General features: G+C 45.4%; 1 protein-coding gene across 11 annotated transcripts in view; it reads right to left on the bottom strand.

Annotated features, from left to right (window-relative positions):
- SEPTIN11 (septin 11) overlaps positions 1-17,908 on the bottom strand; it is a 110,284-nt gene that overhangs the window by 45,409 nt on the left and 46,967 nt on the right. For all 11 annotated transcript variants that reach the window (XR_014515564.1, XR_014515565.1, XR_014515566.1 and 8 more), the window contains exons 2-4: positions 17,055-17,169; positions 11,827-12,022; positions 1,077-1,263 (exon numbers count right to left, since the gene is read on the bottom strand). Coding sequence is in view for 8 of the 11 variants with exons in the window: in XM_083458867.1 (XP_083314993.1) it covers positions 1,077-1,263; positions 11,827-12,022; positions 17,055-17,169 (498 nt within the window). In the remaining 3 variants the exon portion in view is untranslated. The remainder of the gene's footprint in view (positions 1-1,076; positions 1,264-11,826; positions 12,023-17,054; positions 17,170-17,908) is intronic.

The raw sequence follows: 17,908 nt of genomic DNA, 5'->3' as shown, positions 1-17,908 counted from the left end.
AGCCAAAAATGGAAGAGAAGGGTGCTGGAAGAAGGGAGGGGAAAGTCGAAGGCTTGCACAGGCTCGTTTGCATCACAACAAACCACAGTTTACCATGACAGTCAAGCAAGACCACTAAACAGTCTTAGGAAATATCACTTGTTTTTCAGATTAGTTTCCTATGCATAAAGTGGGAACTATAGTCACAGGGTTGCTGGGAAACAAGAGCAGATCAGGGCTGTGGCTGCAACACCTACTTACTTAGCAGAAAGTCCTACTGGGTCCTATGAGACTTTCTTCTATATAAATACACAGGGTTGTGCAAAAGGTAAAGCAACTTGAGGACTTTCTTTAGTGCTATGTAAGTGATTCACAATAGGCTTCCAGGGCCACAAACTAGGTTTCTCTCTTGCTTTATGAGGTCGATCGTTTGTAAGGGAAAAGAAGGAACCACACATAAGCAACAAGGTTAAGGACTGCTTCGGTGCAATTTCCTTCCATAAAACCAGAGGATTTATTTTTTTTAATAAAAAAACCCAACCCTGGTAGAGATGATGTTAATATTGACCCAGAAATCAAGAGCTTTTTAACTACAGACAGTGCTTGACAATCCTCTTATATTATATAAACTCACTTCCTGTGGGTGCCGCTAATCCTTATTTGGAAGAAAAGCAAAAAAACAAAAACCCAACAAACTTGTGCCAAAATTAAAGGCCTTATTTTCAGCAAATGTCTATTCTGGCAGGGGGCGGAATTCAGAATCATTTTTGAAATTACTTTTTAAAGGAGCATTTCACTTGATTAACTGTAGGTTTTAAGTAAATCTGCCTGAATTTGAATAAGCACAATTTTGGGGGTGAGGGTGGGAAGGAAGCACATTGAGGGTGAAACAACACATTAAGTGGCATCAGCCACAGTTTCAGAATCCTGCCCCTCCATCAAAACGCCACCTCTCGCTCTCAAAGCTTCTTACCATTAAGTGAATTAGCATGGCATTTTAATTTCGCTCCCCAATTCTCCGCAACAGAAATCTGCTTCACTGTTATAACTGTGCGACTAAGCAAGGCAAGGTCTCATCAAGGTGAGAAGTGGAGTACCTTACTGTCGAGCTTCTTCATGGTGACCAGATCAAGAGATTTCAGCGAGTGGCCGGTAGGTGCGATGAAGTATAAGCAAGCGTGAATCCTGGTGTCGTGGTAGTTAAAGAGGGAGCGCTTGATTTTCAGCTCCTCCTGCAGGTAGGCTTCAAACTGGGCATCTATGTATTCCACAATGGGCTTGTAGCTGAAAACAGAAGAATCACATTACAAACCCGGATGCAACTGCCATTATACGGTTTTCGTCAAGGTGACTTCCAGTGCAGCTATAAGACCAGTCTTCCCCTCAAACACACAGAAACCAAAAGCCAAGGTATCAACAGGAGAGGAAGAGAATTCGGTTTCTTTCGAAGTTCTTCAACCACCCCCTGTCCGCCATCTTGTGTAAATCATGGCAAGTACAGGTCAAGATGAGGGACGCGGGTTAAACCACAGAGCCTAGAACGTGCTGATCAGAAGGTCAGCAGTTCGAATCCCCACAACGGGATGAGCTCCCGTTGCTCGGTCCCCGCTCCTGCCAACCTAGCAGTTTGAAAGCACGTCAAAGTGAAAGTAGATAAATAGGTACCGCTCTGGCGGGAAGGTAAACCGCGTTTCCATGCGCTGCTCTGGTTCTCCAGAAGCGGCTTAGTCATGCTGGCCACATGACCCGGAAGCTGTACACCGGCTCCCTCGGCTAGTAAAGCGAGATGAGCGCCGCAACCCCAGAGTTGTCCGCGACTGGACCTAATGGTCAGGGGTCCCTTTACCTTTACATCCCAAGATGGTGGGAAGGCTGGCAAGAGTTTGCTCAAGTTTCACATAGTAGGCTGCTGGCTGGCACACTACACAGGGCAGGTAGGTATTGCCATGTTTGAAAAATGTGACCCAGCCTGCGCACTTGGACTGCACTCACGCTATATAGGAAGCCAGTGTGGTGTAGTGGTTAAGAGCAGTGGACTCGTAATCTGGTAAACCGGGTTCGCATCTCTTCTCCTCCACATGCAGCTGCTGGGTGACCTTGGGCCAGTCACACTTCTGTGAAGTCTCTCAGCCCCACTCACCTCACAGGGTGTTTGTTGTGGGGGAGGAAGGGAAAGGAGAATGTTAGCCGCTTTGAGACTCCTTAGGGTAGTGATAAAGTGGGATATCAAATCCAAACTCTTCTTCTTCTATATATAACTTTATAAAGCACTTTCGAAGCACATTTTCCCCTTCAAAGAATTCTAAAGCTTGCTGGGAATCATAACTCTCTGATGGATAAACTACAGCACCCAGGATTCTTTGAAGGAAATGGTGTACTTCAAAGGTACACTGTGAATACAAGCCTTACCACTTTTGCCCTTTGCTTTCTAGGTCCACGCTTCAAAGTGCTTCCCTTTTGCGCCACTGCTTTCCCCAGGAAAACCCGGCTGAATCGGAACAAATGGCAATTCGGGTTTTCTGCAGACTGCCGTTGGGTCTGATTATTATTTTATTTGTTGGTTTGTTTTATTATTTATTGACTGTCTGGAGACAAGACAATCACGTCGTGCGCCAATAGCAGTGACCAGAGGAGGAATGACCGCTGGGAGGAGCAGAAAGGGAAGAAACGCCATGGTGCATCGACAGCAGCACAACCAGACACCTTAACCTGCCCCAGCTGCAACAAAACATGTCTCTCCCTGCATTGCAAGGGGTTGGACTAAATGACCCTTGGGGTCCCTTGTTCCAAAGAGTCCCATTCCTCATGATTTCCCCATATCGGTCTCTACAGCCTGCTGCAACCTGCCGACAGTTTGACTTTATCCCCCTAAGGTGCAGTCCTCCATTGATCTAGTAGTAGACGACCGTCCTTCATCCAAAGTTCTCAGGGAGGTTTGCAGCATAAAAATACAAGATAATACAATTAAAAATATGATTCTGTGGTGTTTTGCAGGGGGGAAAGTGTTCAGACACAGAGCTTTGAAATACGGATCTGTCCCTAGAAATGTGGCACAAAATGAGGTCTGGGTGAACCCTAATTCATCCACAGCCAAGGGGGGTCTAAATTATGTGGCAACGTGTGTACCCCCCACAACCTTTGAATAGCCTTTTATAGTAGATCAACTTAGGACAAGGCAACCTGCTTACGTGCTGACTTGAGTCCTGAATGCTGTGCTTTTACAGAGATACTGCCCACAGCTGGCTGTTCAACTGAAGATGAACCTTCTTTATCAAAACAGTTCGTAATGAGCTGGGAGCTGCTGTGATTGAGTGTCCGGCTATCAGGAGGACATCCCGTTTGTACGCTGGGAGCTAAATTAAAAACCTGCTAATTCCCCCCACAGCTGTTCCCAAGGTCCTGTTCCTCGGTTTTAAAAGGGAGAGGAGGTTTTTATACAAGGAGAACGACAGCCTGCAGCAAATCTCAATCTGAAAAAGAGAGATTTAGTGATTAAAAACGGAAAACTTGTGCTACTGGGATTGCCAAAATATATTTATTTTTGCTAGAGTGTAATGAGAGGCAGTTAGACAACCAAATGCCTTCTGGGGAGAAGGCTCTGAGCTGCAGTTTTGTGCCTAAGGCATTAAGTGCAAAAAACATTTGAGGTCAAGTAGGATAACACTGTGGTTGACAAGATTGTATGAACGACCAACCTGAAGCCATTGGCCCCAAGTAAGCCAAAGCAAGATATTCTTCAGCTCCAGGGTCAGAGGTCTGGGCTTGTTAATTGCTTGAGCAGATAAACTTTGATGCTGGATTGTTTGAATCCCGGTTTCTTGGTATTTTGATGTTTTGTTTTGATTTATGTATCGTATTGTTGGTTGACAGTTCTTGTATTGTGTGTTATATTGTTGGTTTTGTGGTGTGCCTTTTAATGTACTGCTAGGTAACACCGTAGGAACCTTCATGTTGAAGGGCAGAACACTAATTTAGTAAGTAAGAATTAATAATAGTCGTAGTACATGAAAGAGTGCTCTCCTGCACCAAAGACACTCATGTATGCTGACAGCCCATAATGTGTTAACAGGGCAGAGGGCTGTGAACATGTAAAAAGTAGGGGAAAGTGAAGAGGGTTAATGGACAGGGTTCCCTTCAAATGTTAGCCCCAAGATGGCTTTGATATGCAGTTGTAGGAATTTGACCTTTCCTGCCACATAAACGGAGATTCTCAGGAGGCCAAACTCTGCTCCAGATTCCATACTTCATGCTGGGCAGTTGTGCAGAAGACCCACAGGCAAATTTCTGACAGGGCCTCATAGCATGAGGGCATGGTGCAGAGGACTGCAACGCCTGTGTCTGTGGCCTTTTGCATCGCTGTGGAATGTGAATACTGAGCTAAGGAGAAGCATGGAAGGGGGAGTGGGAAACTGGGAAAAGAAGGGGGAAGAGTGAAGGAGCAGCTGGTGGCTGGGGGAAGCCGGAGGCAAGCAAAGGGGAGCGAAGCAGAAGGACTATAAAAAGAGGCAGGCAGAGAAAAGCAAGACTATGTCCAAACACCCACAATGTGGCAGAGAAGGTTGAGGGCCCTCTGCACTTTTAATAACTAAAGATTCTGCAGCCAGGCAATCCAAAACCTGAATCAAGAAGTGCTGATACTGCAAATGAACTCAACTCATAATGTACCTGCATTTTTAAATATAATTTATGCTGGTCATGAGAAGGGGTTAAGGAGCTTTGTGGAGGTATGGCACTCAGGTCCCAACCACCATCACTGGAGATGTTCCTCAGCCACACTTCTGGCTCCTAAGGCATGCATTGCCCATACATGCACTTTCAAGCCTCTATCTACAGATGTTAGGGACTAGGAACTTGCTCAATTCAGTACATGAAAATAGATTCTCAAGAAAAACTGAATTGTGCGCGCAATATAACCTGTGTTTGAAATTAGCCAGGCGCCAGGAGCATTTTTCTACTGGCATAGGGCCAGTTGGGACTGCATGAAGATTTCTGGGTGACTGCAGTTTAAAAGCCTCTGCCTTAGTCCATCATTAATACCATTTCCATTTCCGCTGTGTGTGTTTCTCTTTTCTGCACTGGGACAAGCGAACTGTTGTAAGAGCAAGCTACAGTCAAGCATTGTAGCTGAGATCATGGAATCATAAAACTGCAGTGTTACAAGGGACCCAGAGGGTTATTTAGTCCAATCCCCAGGTGAACAGACATGCTGTTGTGGCGATCGGAACCTGGATTCAAGGTGTCATTTGGAGCCTAGCTTATATACCCGAGTTTCTAACACTGAATATAACATTCCACGCCCCTTCTGCACTTCCACAGAACTGAGCCATGGGCACAGACAGTAGTTCACACACAAAAGAAAATACTTCTACACAACATCAGGATTCCTACTTCGGACAAAGGCTTGCTGCAGAAATCACAGCAGCCAAAGGAAGCCACTCTCCTACAGAAGACAGGTGGCCTGCAAATAACAGGTAAAATATAAGGTGAGCCTGCTAGATCTTGCCAATATCCCATCTAGTTCTCAGTTCTCTAGTTCTCACAGTGGCTGACCAGCAGTGTTCAAAACTCCCATTGTTCTAAGGCGCATTTTGCAACAGGGAATTTCTGAGCAGTTTCTGAGCTCTGGACCTAATATTTCAGATTACTGCGCCTAATATTTCAGATTAAAACTGCAAAGTGGGAGGAAAGTACAGTGGACGCTCGGGTTGCGAACGTGATCTGTGCGGGATGCACATTCGCAACCCGAAGCATCCGTAACCCACACCTGCGCACATGTGGGTTGTGATTTGGCACATCTGCGCATGCGCAAAGTGCAATTAGCACTTCTGCGCATGTGCGACCACTGAAACCCGGAAGTAACCCGTTCCGGTACTTCCAGGTTTCGGCAGTCTGCAACCCGAGAAAACGCAACCTGAAGCGTCTGTAACCTGAGGTACAACTGTGGGACCTTTTTCTGCCTCCCCACTTCCAGCTACTCTCTGAAGACTGGAGAAGAGACCCTTTTAAGAATATTAGGGGGGTCGACAGGGGAAGGACTAGACCATATGAAAAACGAACGTAATATTTTAGCTGCAGTCCATTCATTTTCAGCTTTGCATTCTTGTTACAGAAAAAGCACGCCTAGACATTCCGTTGCTGCGCCCATAACCTGGGTTTAAGGCATCCTTTAGCTCCCAGCCTTCATATCTAAGTTTCTGACACTGCCGACCAGATGCCTGTGGGAAGCTTGCAAGCTGAACATGAGCGCAACAACCCTCTGCCCACCTGTGAATTGCAGCAACTGGTATGCTGAAGCCATGACGTCTCAGAAACTCTGCGGTTTGTTCCCCGACTCTCCAGTTCTTTGTCCCTTTGCCCACATGTTCTAGAGATAACTGTATTGCTTTGTTTCTATGGCATAAAGGCGGTGCTTCAAAGTTCCTGTAGCCACGAGCACAATTGCTCTCCTTGTCGGTGCTCTTACCGCCAGCACCTCAGACTTGAACATAGCCTAGGTTTGCCCGTTGCAACTCTCCTGGGTTTCTTCCCCAGCTCTGCAATCAGATATTCTTTCCAGAGGGAGCATGCATGGTGCAGTCATTGCAGCAAGTGGGTGGGTGGGGAGCTTTTTCGGAACAAGTGACACATTCCCTTCTGGGTGACTTTGCCCGTGGTGGGGCCAGAGGCATAAATGGGTGCAGCAATGAATATCTATCTATCTGAAGGAGCGTCTCCACCCCCATCATTCTGCCCAGACACTGAGGTCCAGCGCCGAGGGCCTTCTGGCGGTTCCCTCACTGAGAGAAGCCAAGTTACAGGGAACCAGGCACAGGGCCTTCTTGGTAGTGGCACCCGCCCTGTGGAACGCCCTCCCACCAGATGTCAAAGAGAACAACAACTACCAGACTTTTAGAAGACATCTGAAGGCAGCCCTGTTTAGGGAAGCTTTTAATGTTTGACAGACCACTGTATTTTAATGCTTTGTTGGAAGCTGCCCAGAGTGGCTGGGAAACCCAGCCAGGTGGGCGGGGTATAAATAATAAATAAATTATCATTGTCATCGTCATCGTCATCATCATCATCTATATTTATACAGTGGTACCTCGGGTTACAGACGCTTCAGGTTACAGACTCCACTAACCCAGAAATAGTACCTGGGGTTAAGAACTTTGCTTCAGGATGAGAACAGAAATCGTGCGGCAGCAGTGGGAGGCCCCATTAGCTAAAGTGGTACCTCAGGTTAAGAACAGTTTCAGGTTAAGAACAGACCTGCAGGACGAATTAAGTTCTTAACCTGAGGTACCACTGTATCTATATATACATACATACATACATACACTCACCCACACCCCTTTATACAGTTGTCTAGTTTTATGCCAGGGGTCGGCAACCGAAGACCCATGGGCCACAAGTGTCCCACAAGGGTCGTTTAACTTGCCCATGGACCCTTGCCACCCACTTGGTTGGCTCCCGTGCACCACACTAAACTGGCATGGAGCGGAGCGGGGGACTGCCTTCCGCAACTTGGGTGGCTTCCCACTGGCTGCAGGAAGCTCCTGCAGCCAACTGGAAGTTGTGCACACCTCCTCAGCGCCGGAAGGAGCATTTGCGCATGTGTGCGCGTTCTGGCCCACCGCGGCGTCTGCGGGACCGTGAATCGGCCCAAAAACTTTGCCGACCCGTTTTATGCACACACACTCTGTCTTGCATCCCGGGAAGAGAGGAGTTGAAGGACGCAATTAAACCAGGCAGAAAACCCCAGGGAGGGGACAGCGCAGGCCTGGGGAGAGTTTTGGACTGAGACGAGTCTTGAAGGCCAGATACAGAGTCCTGGAGGGTCACATTTGGGCCTGAGGTTCCTCACAGATTACGAGTGGGGTGAGGTGCGTGACCTCTGGGCCAGCCACTGCGTTTTCAGCATAACCAACCTCACGGGATGGTTGTGAGGATAAGGAACCGTGTGGGTGAATGGAGGCCTCAATATGCAACCATGGCAATGGTGCCAGGGACTGCACTATACCCTTCTCTCCTTCCATGTGCTGTGGCAGCTGTGGTATCTCACCCGCCTTTATGGAAGCCAAGATGCCTCACTTTCAGAATGGGTTAAAAAGCAGGCATCCTTGAAATTCTTCCTCACAAGCCACACATTCCAAGAATTCCTTGCTAAAGCTTATTTCCTATTTAGGAAAGTTTAGATGAAGTCATTAAAATAGCTTTGCCGCCAGATAAAGCGCAGTCAGCAAACTGAAGGCTTTTAAAGTTCAGCTACAACACGCGTTCCCAAAACTAGTTTAAAACGAACTTAAGCATTCTTGGGTTTCCTGTGTGGAAATAGCTAAACTGCCAGCTAAACTGGTTTTTAAAAGGAGATAATAAGAGACATAGCCATTCAAACAACATATTCCGGGTTTCAGGTAACATGCAAACACTGAAATGAATTGTTTCAAGAAATGTTTTGGCGAGGCTCACCACCTGTGGGAGTGGCTCACCCATGTCACTTGTGACTACTATGCAACTGAAAATCCCCTTGCTCGTTTACTTGATTATGATTTTAAAATGTATATATTGATTTCGTAGAAGGTAAGGCTACACATTAGAAACATTAGGAAGAACTTCCTGACAGTGAGAGCTGTTTGACAGTGGAATTTGCTGCCAAGGAGTGTGGTGGAGTCTCCTTCTTTGGAGGTCTTTAAGCAGAGGCTTGACAACCATATGTCAGGAGTGCTCTGATGGTGTTTCCTGCTTGGCAGGGGGTTGGACTCGATGGCCCTTGTGGTCTATTCCAACTCTATGATTCTATGATTCTACATCATAAATAACAAACACCAGGAGGGAAATCCCCAGAATTGTAAAAATGAACAAAAGACAAAACAAAAGTCAGTGTTTAGTCTGATTATTTTGCCTCTCTTCACCGGTTCCATATACTTGATCATGTATTGGTCACATATTAGGAGGCCAGTAGCGCTGCATTATGATCTATGCAGGTTAAGAAAGCTTGTTATGCATAGATTCCCCTCAGCACCTTACATTTCAAGCATTCTCCAACTGGAATACAAATCCTCTAAAAGAGAGCTTTCCAAACTGTGTGTCACGACCCATTAAGTGTGTTGGCTGCAGTGTGTAGGTGTGTCACGCAAATGTTTCCCGCGCTCCTCCCGGGGGCTGGAAAGGAGTTAGCTTAAAATAATAATAAATAATTTATTTATTTATACCCCACCCATTGGGATGGGTTTCCCCAGGCACTCTGGGCAGCTCCCAACATAATAATAATAATAATAATAATAATAATAATAATAATAATAATAATAGTAATAATAAGCGATAAAAAAATCAAACACGTTTCCTTTCCCATGCCATTCAAATCTATTTTCATGGCCTTCTAAGTCCAATGCTTCTTCCTTTTCCAGTTTTATCCAGTCCCTGATTCATACCAAACATGCAGCCTTAGATAGTTGTTTATTTCCTTGACATCTGAAGGGAGGGCGTTCCACAGGGCGGGTGCCACCACCGAGAAGGCCCTCTGCTTGGTTCCCTGTAACCTCACTTCTCGCAGGGAGGGAACTGCCAGAAGGCCCTCAGAGCTGGACCTCAGTGTCTGGGCTGAACGATGGGTGGGGTATACTGGGCCGAGGCCGTTTAGGGCTTTAAAGGTCCAATTTGCTAGTAAAACTGAATGACTGTGTCGCAAAATGATGCATGTCTAAAAAGCGTGTCACAAGTTTGGAAAGTTCCGCTCTAAAATATTGCTAGCCCTGACATCACTGATGGGAATGTCTCGTGCTGCCGGAAAGAGAAACCCATCGATGGCTGACCTTGTGACAAACACGGGTACCGAACGCAGCCCTGGGTAATCAAGCTGCATGGCCGGAGAAGACCCACCAGCATGCATAAAACTGGAAAAGACAAAGGAAAGTCTTGAAACGAGATGCGTCTTGTGATCCTGATCTTTTCCTCCCAGACCTGCCTTCTTCAGAAACCGGAGACAACGCATATGCTCCACAAGTGGTCTCCGTCAACAGTGCGCATTGTAAGCAATCAGCGTTGACGTCTTAGAGCTCTTCCTGCTCTGGGCTTAGAGAGAAGAACCCCCTTGTAAATCACTAAAACGAGCCAGGCCAGGGCAGGAGACTAATTGCAGCCGCGATGCTTAACTTGCGATCGTTTGGGACAAGCGCCCGATTGTGACAAGGCGCAGAGAGGTAACGGCTCTCCCATTCACGTTGCGGGTCATAGCGTGAGCCCTGCTGTACACCCTTGAACAAAGGAGGTCTTGACAGATGAGGGGAGACAATGCTTCTGGCTCTGGCTGAATTAAATCAGATGCAAAGCGGTTCAGGAGACAAAGTGGCAACACATTTCCATATGGAACACCTGCTCCTCGGAGGGTGGGGGGGGGCGGGCTTTTCATTTTAGAAGTCCTTTCCCCCTTGGTTTGTGCACATATGTGCCACTTCAAAAAACAAGAGCTGTTTCAGTGTGTCTGTACGTACACACACACACACACACACACACACACACACACACACACACTACACACACATCCAGGCTTGATGAAGGGAGAGGAGAGTTCAGCAAGGAGGGCTGAGATTCCCAGCAAGGTTTGAAACCTAAAGCCCCATCTGCACATTTAAAGCAGTATCATACCACTTTAAGCAGACATGGCTTCCTCCCAAAGAATCCTGGGAACTGTGGTTTGCTAAAAATGCAAGAGAGTTGTTAGGGGACCCTTATTCTCCCTCAGAGAACTACAATTCCCAGAGTTCCCTGGGAAGGAGGATTGCTAAACTCAGGGCTTCCCCCTCCCCAAGCCAGAACTTAGTTCCAGCACCTCTCAGGTAGACACCATTGCCGTTATAGGAGATCAAGGGAGGAATTCGTGGTGAGTTCCGGCCCCTCTTTTTCTAGAAAAATAGCACTGGTTAAACTGCTCTGGGAGTTGTAGTGGGCAAAGAGGGGTCTGCTAATAAGTCTCGACACCCTTCATAAACTAGTAGAAGGTAAAGGGACCCCTGACCATTAGGTCCAGTCGTGGCCGACTCTGGGGTTGTGGTGCTCATCTCGCTTTATTGGCCGAGGGAGCCGGCGTGCAGCTTCCAGGTCATGTGGCCAGCATGACTAAGCCGCTTCTGGCGAACCAGAGCAGCGCACGGAAACGCCGTTTACCTTCCCGCCGGAGTGGTCTTAATAAACTACACATCCCATAATTCTCTGGGGAAAGTCATGCCTGTCTTTTAAATGTATAGTGTGAATGGGGCACTGATATTACTATATATTTACTGAAAGCACACCATTTTCCCTGACAGGACTCTTTGGCTTACAGATAAGAACAGCTGGAAACATAGAAAAACCAACAGTCAAAAAACCCAAAATGGATAGAATCAAAATTATATACATATATAGGATGTGTTTTAAAACATACCAACAGTTACAATGAAACACAGCACCAACCCTTTTAATTAAAAAGCAATCAATGGCCAAAAGCCTGCTTGGACGACAAAGGCTTCACCTGCTAGTCCAGCTTCTCTACGGAGGGAGTTTCAAAGACTAATGTGCAAAGGTAAGACACATCACATCCATTGTTCCACTTAAATCTGAGTCTGCCGCTGCCCCAAATGGATGAGTCAAAAGTTGTCTGTGTCATAGTATCTTTCTCACAGAGGGCTTTTCCCACCTCAAAAGGCACTTGGGGAGAAATCACATGTTTGAAAAGCATACCACATTTCACCCTGCAGATCAAGAGGCAAATTGAACATGTAAACTTTCCACCAAAACCTTCCAGCATGAGGAAAGCTTACACGTGCGATTTCTCTCTACTCTGCAAAGCGCTTGGCCCTTCAAAGAATAGTCTGGAGCAGCCTTGATGCTAACCTGTCATCTTTGTTGATCTGGTCTCCAAATCCCACCGTGTCAACGATCGTCAGCTTCAGGCGGACGTTGCTCTCCTGAAGTTCGTAACTCCTTGCTTTCAACCGCACGCCAGGCTCGTTGTGAGTGGCTGGGTCACTTTCAAACTTTGTGTTGAACAGGGTGTCCATGAGCGTCGATTTGCCAATGCCCGTTTCCCCTGAAAAGGACCACATTCAGGTTAGGAGTCTGAGAAGCCCACAGCCACTACCTTTAGCCTACCAATGACTTTCTTCCTGGCCTCCAAATCAAGGATATTTTGCTTAAATGAGACATTAGAATTCCAAAGTTACAGGAATGGGGCAAGGCAAGCATTGCTTAGGAATGAGACTCCATGGTCTGCTAGATTAAGTAATTTATAGATCAAATCCTAACTTTGCAAAGAGGTCAAAGCTGGGCAAACTTCAGGCTTGCAGAAGCTACTTCATTTTTTTACCAGGACTCTTACGTTGACCAACGGGAGTAAAGAGCAAAAGTCGTAGGTTTGAGTCCTAATTGGAGCAGACCCAGTGAAATTGATGGACATGAAGCTATTCATGTTTTTGAACTTCACTGGGGTCTACTCTGAGTTGGGCTAACACTGAAGGCAGCATGTACACTCACGGGATTCTGAGCTCAGGAGCTTGTTTCAAATACTAGACCTGGCATTTTATTGCTGCTATTGTTAATGCAAGTGAGAGTCAGAATTCCTTGGGACTGAGCTATTTGTGAGCTATACACAGGTTTGCATTGCTTCAAAAATCTGCAAGACCTATTTCATCAGTTCTCAATTAAAATTGCAGCCAAAAGTTACATCAGATCAGAAGTCTACAACTACTAGAAGCTAGTCCTGGACCAGCACTGACACACACACACACACACACAGAGAGAGAGAGAGAGAGAGAGAGAGAGAGAGAGAGAGAGAGAGAGAACTTTGGGAAATCTATTAAGAACAACATGCCAACATTGTTTTTGTAGCACTTACAAAACTCAGCACGTTAAAATGGATCTAGGGGTCTTAGTAGAACACATTCTTAACATGAATCAACAGTGTGATGCAACAGCCCCCGCCAACAGCTAATGCAATTATAGGTAAAGGTAAAGGGACCCCTGACCATTAGGTCCAGTTGTGGCCAACTCTGAGGTTGCGGCGCTCATCTCACTTTATTGGCCAAGGGAGCCAGCGTACAGCTTCCGGGTCATGTGGCCAGCATAACTAAGCCGCTTCTGGCGAACCAGAGCAGTGCACGGAAACGCCGTTTACCTTCCTGCCGGAGCGGTATTTATCTATTTGCACTTTGACATGCTTTCGAACTGCTAGGTTGGCAAGAGCAGGGACCCAGCAACAGAAGCTCACCCCAGAAGCATGCTATTTCTTATTTTCATTTAGCAGGAAAAATATACACCTGCCAATTAGCACTGGGTTTCAACCTTAATTGGTTTAGCTGGAAATGGGTGGGAGGGCCCAGAATTTAATAGAGAAAGGCTAAATTTAAATCGGCGGGGCTGGGAGTTTATGGGCACATTTAATCATATATTTTTTAAGGTCATTTTGGTTTGGGTATGTTACTCTAACAGGAAGCAAAGAGAAGCAACACAACTGGGGTTGGCCTTTCCTTTTTGTGGCAAGTGGGACCTTCCACTGGTTAAATTATTAACTGCCGCATATTTCCTGCAAAAAAGGCATCGGCACAGAGGTTTTGGCAAGGGCACAAAAAGTTTAACTGCATTGGTGTCAAAGAAAGATAGGACATTCTTTCTGTATGCCACAACAGCAGCAAGAATTCTCATTGCAAAGTATTGGAAGACACAAGATCTACCCACTCTGGAAGAATGGCAGATGAAGGTGATGGACTATATGACATTGGCTGAAATGACTGGCAGAATCCGTGACCAGGGGAAAGAGACGGCGGAAGAAGATTGGAAGAAATTTAAAATCTATCTTAAGAAATATTATAAAATTGATGAATGTTAAAATGTTGAGGTTCTTTAGAAAGATAAGGAGATTACAGCGATAAAAGATTAAGTTAAAGAAAAGAACGATGAAGGAATATATTTGAGAAGATTAAAGTTAGGATTTGCTGAAATAATTTTTAAATTTTGGATGCAGAAAGGGGAGGTTTGGGGGAGTCCGAGAAGCAAGGTTTATGAAAAAAAGGTTACGAAATTATACATGTTTGTTTGTCTTTTTATTTGTTTGTATTGTGTATAAAAAATTGTAAAATCAATAAAAAATTTTAAAAAACAAACAAACAAAAAGTTCAACTGCGTAAGACCACACATCTCATAGAGGAGAAGGCTGCCAGTGGCTCCCAGCCATCACGGCCAAGCATACACTATCTCCAGGGCTTTTGACTGCCAATTGCTGGTATTGAGGAGAGCTTCTCATAATGTCGAAATCAACTTGGTGACATGATATATTAAAAAGTAGCTTTTCAGGTGATCACCAAGTCCAGTATGTACAAATACAAATCCTATTTTGTCAGTGCCGTAGTACATTATTTTCTAATTTCTTCATCTTCTCTTGTATTTTTCTGCCTGACGTCTTCCACTTGTGGAGGGCTGTTCCATTCAGGTGCTGCTTGAGATATTCCCATAAGGCACCTGGTCGTCCACTGTGAGAGAAGGATGCTGCCCTGACCCAGCAGGCTTTCCTTATGTTCTTAAACCAGCTGTGGATGCAAGTCACGTTCCTTTTCTTTTTTAAAAAAAAACAACAGCGGTGCAATAAAACCCCCAGTCAATATTTTCTCTTTTAAAAGGAACAGCGAAGCTGCCTGCTAAAGTTTCATTGTAAAAACAAAACCGGATTTCATATAAACAGGCAGCAACGGGAATAGCTCAGCCCTGCCAAGCGAAGTGCAGAGATCAATGGTTTCGTTTTGAGGACGCACAGAAATGCCTTTCAGGGGATGCAAATAGGAAAGGTCTCAGGGAAACAACATCGCTCCAGCCTCTAGAAGCTCAAACCACTTTGTTCAACAGCTTGCTGCGGTTTTGACGACATCTCTTTTCCTCGTTGTTTTAATTTGATGGATATGAAAACACTAATCCTCATGGGAGAGCAAAGAAGAGGCAGCGGCCTTTTGCATTCCACGGATAAAATTTGACTCCGGATGACTTTGGCTGTAACCTTGAGGACAGTTCACCCTGTACGCAGGCTCAGAAGAGAGGCTATGTGTGGATGCCACAATTCCCACTAGATCGCGGAGAAAGCAAAGCAATGCAATGAGAAGGGATGCAAACTGCAGCTATCAGCCTGCTGAGCTTCCTTTTTGTTAAAAAAAATGAAAAGAAACTCAAGTTTCTAGTCCTCATGTTTACAAAAATATGGGAGCGTGACTGAATTCCCTGCTGAAATCTCAGGAGCCAGAGGGGCGGCTGAGCAAGGCTTCCAGTCTTTGGGGACATTTGCTTGAGAGTTTCTCTAGGGCTGCAATTTGGTGCTACGTAAGTTTGTAAGTTGGTGACAGCAGTCACAAAATTAAAAGACGCCTGCTCCTTGGGAGAAAGGCAATGGCAAACCTAGACAGCATCTTAAAAAGCAGAGACATCACCTTACCAACAAAGGTCCGTATAGTTAAAGCTATGGTTTTCCCAGTAGTGATGTATGGAAGTGAGAGCTGGACCATAAAGAAGGCTGATCGCCAAAGAATTTATGCTTTTGAGTTATGGTGCTGGAGGCGACTCTTGAGAGTCCCATGGACTGCAAGAAGATCAAACGTATCCATTCTTAAGGAAATCAGCCCTGAGTGCTCACTGGAAGGACAGATCCTGAAGCTGAGGCTCCAATACTTTGGCCACCTCATGGGAAGAGAAGACTCCCTGATAAAGACCCTGATGTTGGGAAAGATGGAGGGCACAAGGAGAAGGGGACGACAGAGGACGAGATGGTTGGACAGTGTTCTCGAAGCTACGAACATGAGTCTGACCAAACTGCGGGAGGCAGTGGAAGACAGGAGTGCCTGGCGTGCTCTGGTCCATGGGGTCACGAAGAGTCGGACATGACTAAACGACTAAACAACAACAAAGTTTGTGAGGAATTCACTGGGGTGAGGAAGAAGCACAATTTGACATATGTATATTTCCAGTTCTATCAACTTGCCTTGCAGCATTGGCTTGTTTATTTTTCTTACAAAATTTATAGACCACTTAATAATTAAAGAAATAAATAAATCTCTAAGCCATTTACCTAAGGTACTAGAAAATACTATTTATTTTTTAAAAAATTTCTGCACTTTCTTTGCCAATATATGGGCAATGGCGTAATTCAGTGCAAGGAAACGGAAGGATACAGTGGAGTTCCCTTATAAAGTCTGGGCGTTTGAAACGGTTGTGTCAATGCAGAGTATTTTGTACTTCCCACTCGAATTCTCCCCCAGTGCTAGCTACATAATTCTCCATGCTTCAGAAGGTGTATTCGCATTCGTGTCAACAATCGTTTGCTCCTTACAGGGCAGAGTGTGGGAGCTCCACATTTACACACCTCGTGTGAATGGCATGGCCCCATTCCTTAGCCCTGAATGACCGGGGAAAGTGTAGGTCTGTCATGGAGAAGTAGCTACGAGCCACGATGGCTATGAATTGCCACCACTGTTCGAAGTGTTATGCCTCTGTATACCAGTCACTTGGATTCAGATGTGGGGAGAGAGCTGTTGTACTCAGGTTCTGCTTGCAGAATTCCCAGAGGCACCTGGCAGCCGAACAATTAAGAACAGGACACTGTTCTTCTTGTGTCCTGACACCAGGTGCTTAAGCAGACACCTAAATGCCAGTACTGGATGTTCTTATGTACAGGGTGCAATGCTCAGTGGCAACTAGGCTATAGCTCCCCAGTGTCTATGCATCATTTTCCCATTGACATCTGGTACATTTGCAATTTTAACTGAGGGAGAACAAACTTTTGCCCAGGTTTCCAAAAATCCAGGAAACACCAGCTAAGCATCCAACATCATTTCCCAGTTTAGTTTCAATTTTAAACACGTGAGGTTCCAAATGCTTTGCTGGTTTTCAGACTTTTTTTGGTGGGGGGTGTGGAGAAACCTGCACAAAAAGCTGAGCATTTCCATTTAAAAGATTCCCTGTGATGCTTCGTGTCTTACACGCTAGGTACCACCAGGCAGGAGGGATTTTATATTGTTCGCCCTGCATGTTGCATCCGGGAAGGACATGCAGATAATCTCTTTGTTCAGAAGCCCATTATCATCACTTACCAACACAAAGGATGTTGAAGCAGAAACCCTGCGAGGTTGACTTGTTGACCAGCTGATCGGGGAGGCTGTCAAAACCGACGTGGCCCGAGAGGGACAGGTTTCGGAGATCATCGTTCTGAAATGCCAAAGAAGAAACATGTCAAGGTTTTTATAGAGTTGGCTTTATCATTGCTTATCAATGAGAAGCAACCACGGCCACCGATATCACACCATCATGTCACATCACGTAAATGCATCCTCCATTGAAATAAACATATGTAGCTTTCTTTCAAATACATTTCTTTCAAATACATTTAGATGCAGAAACTAGAGTTCTTTGGAAGAAAGATGAGATTTGTTTGCAATAAACAGCAAGAACAGGCAGCTTCTAGGTTCCCAAATACTCTGTTTCATAGAGGGCAATATTAAAGTCTCTCAAACATAAGTAAATCTTCTTTTTAAAAAAATAATAATCACCTTTTAAAAATACTGATTAGCACCCTGCTTCTCAGGAATAAAAAGATAAAGCTGTACGGAAAGAGAAAAAGTTTCCTTACACAGAGTCAGACTAGAGATGGACGGGCCTGTCTAGGGCCCCATCTCCTCTTTGCATTTAAATAACTATCATACTACTTTATACAGCCATGGCTTACTCCAATGAATTCTGGGAAGTGTAGTTTGTTAAGGGTGCTGAGACTTGTTAGGAGACACCTATTCCCCTCAGAGAGCTACAATTCCCAGAGTTCCCTGGGAAGGATTGACTGTTAAACCACTCTGGGAATTGGAACACTGCGAATGAGAGAGGGGTCTCCAAACAACTGGTTTGGCCAAAATTGGCACGTTTAATTTTATTTATTTAGAAAGATGTGCAAGCT

This window comes from Podarcis liolepis, assembly GCF_965112155.1.
Source record: "Podarcis liolepis genome assembly, chromosome: 9".
NCBI lineage: Eukaryota > Metazoa > Chordata > Lepidosauria > Squamata > Lacertidae > Podarcis > Podarcis liolepis.
This window is presented reverse-complemented; position numbering and strand designations above follow the sequence as displayed.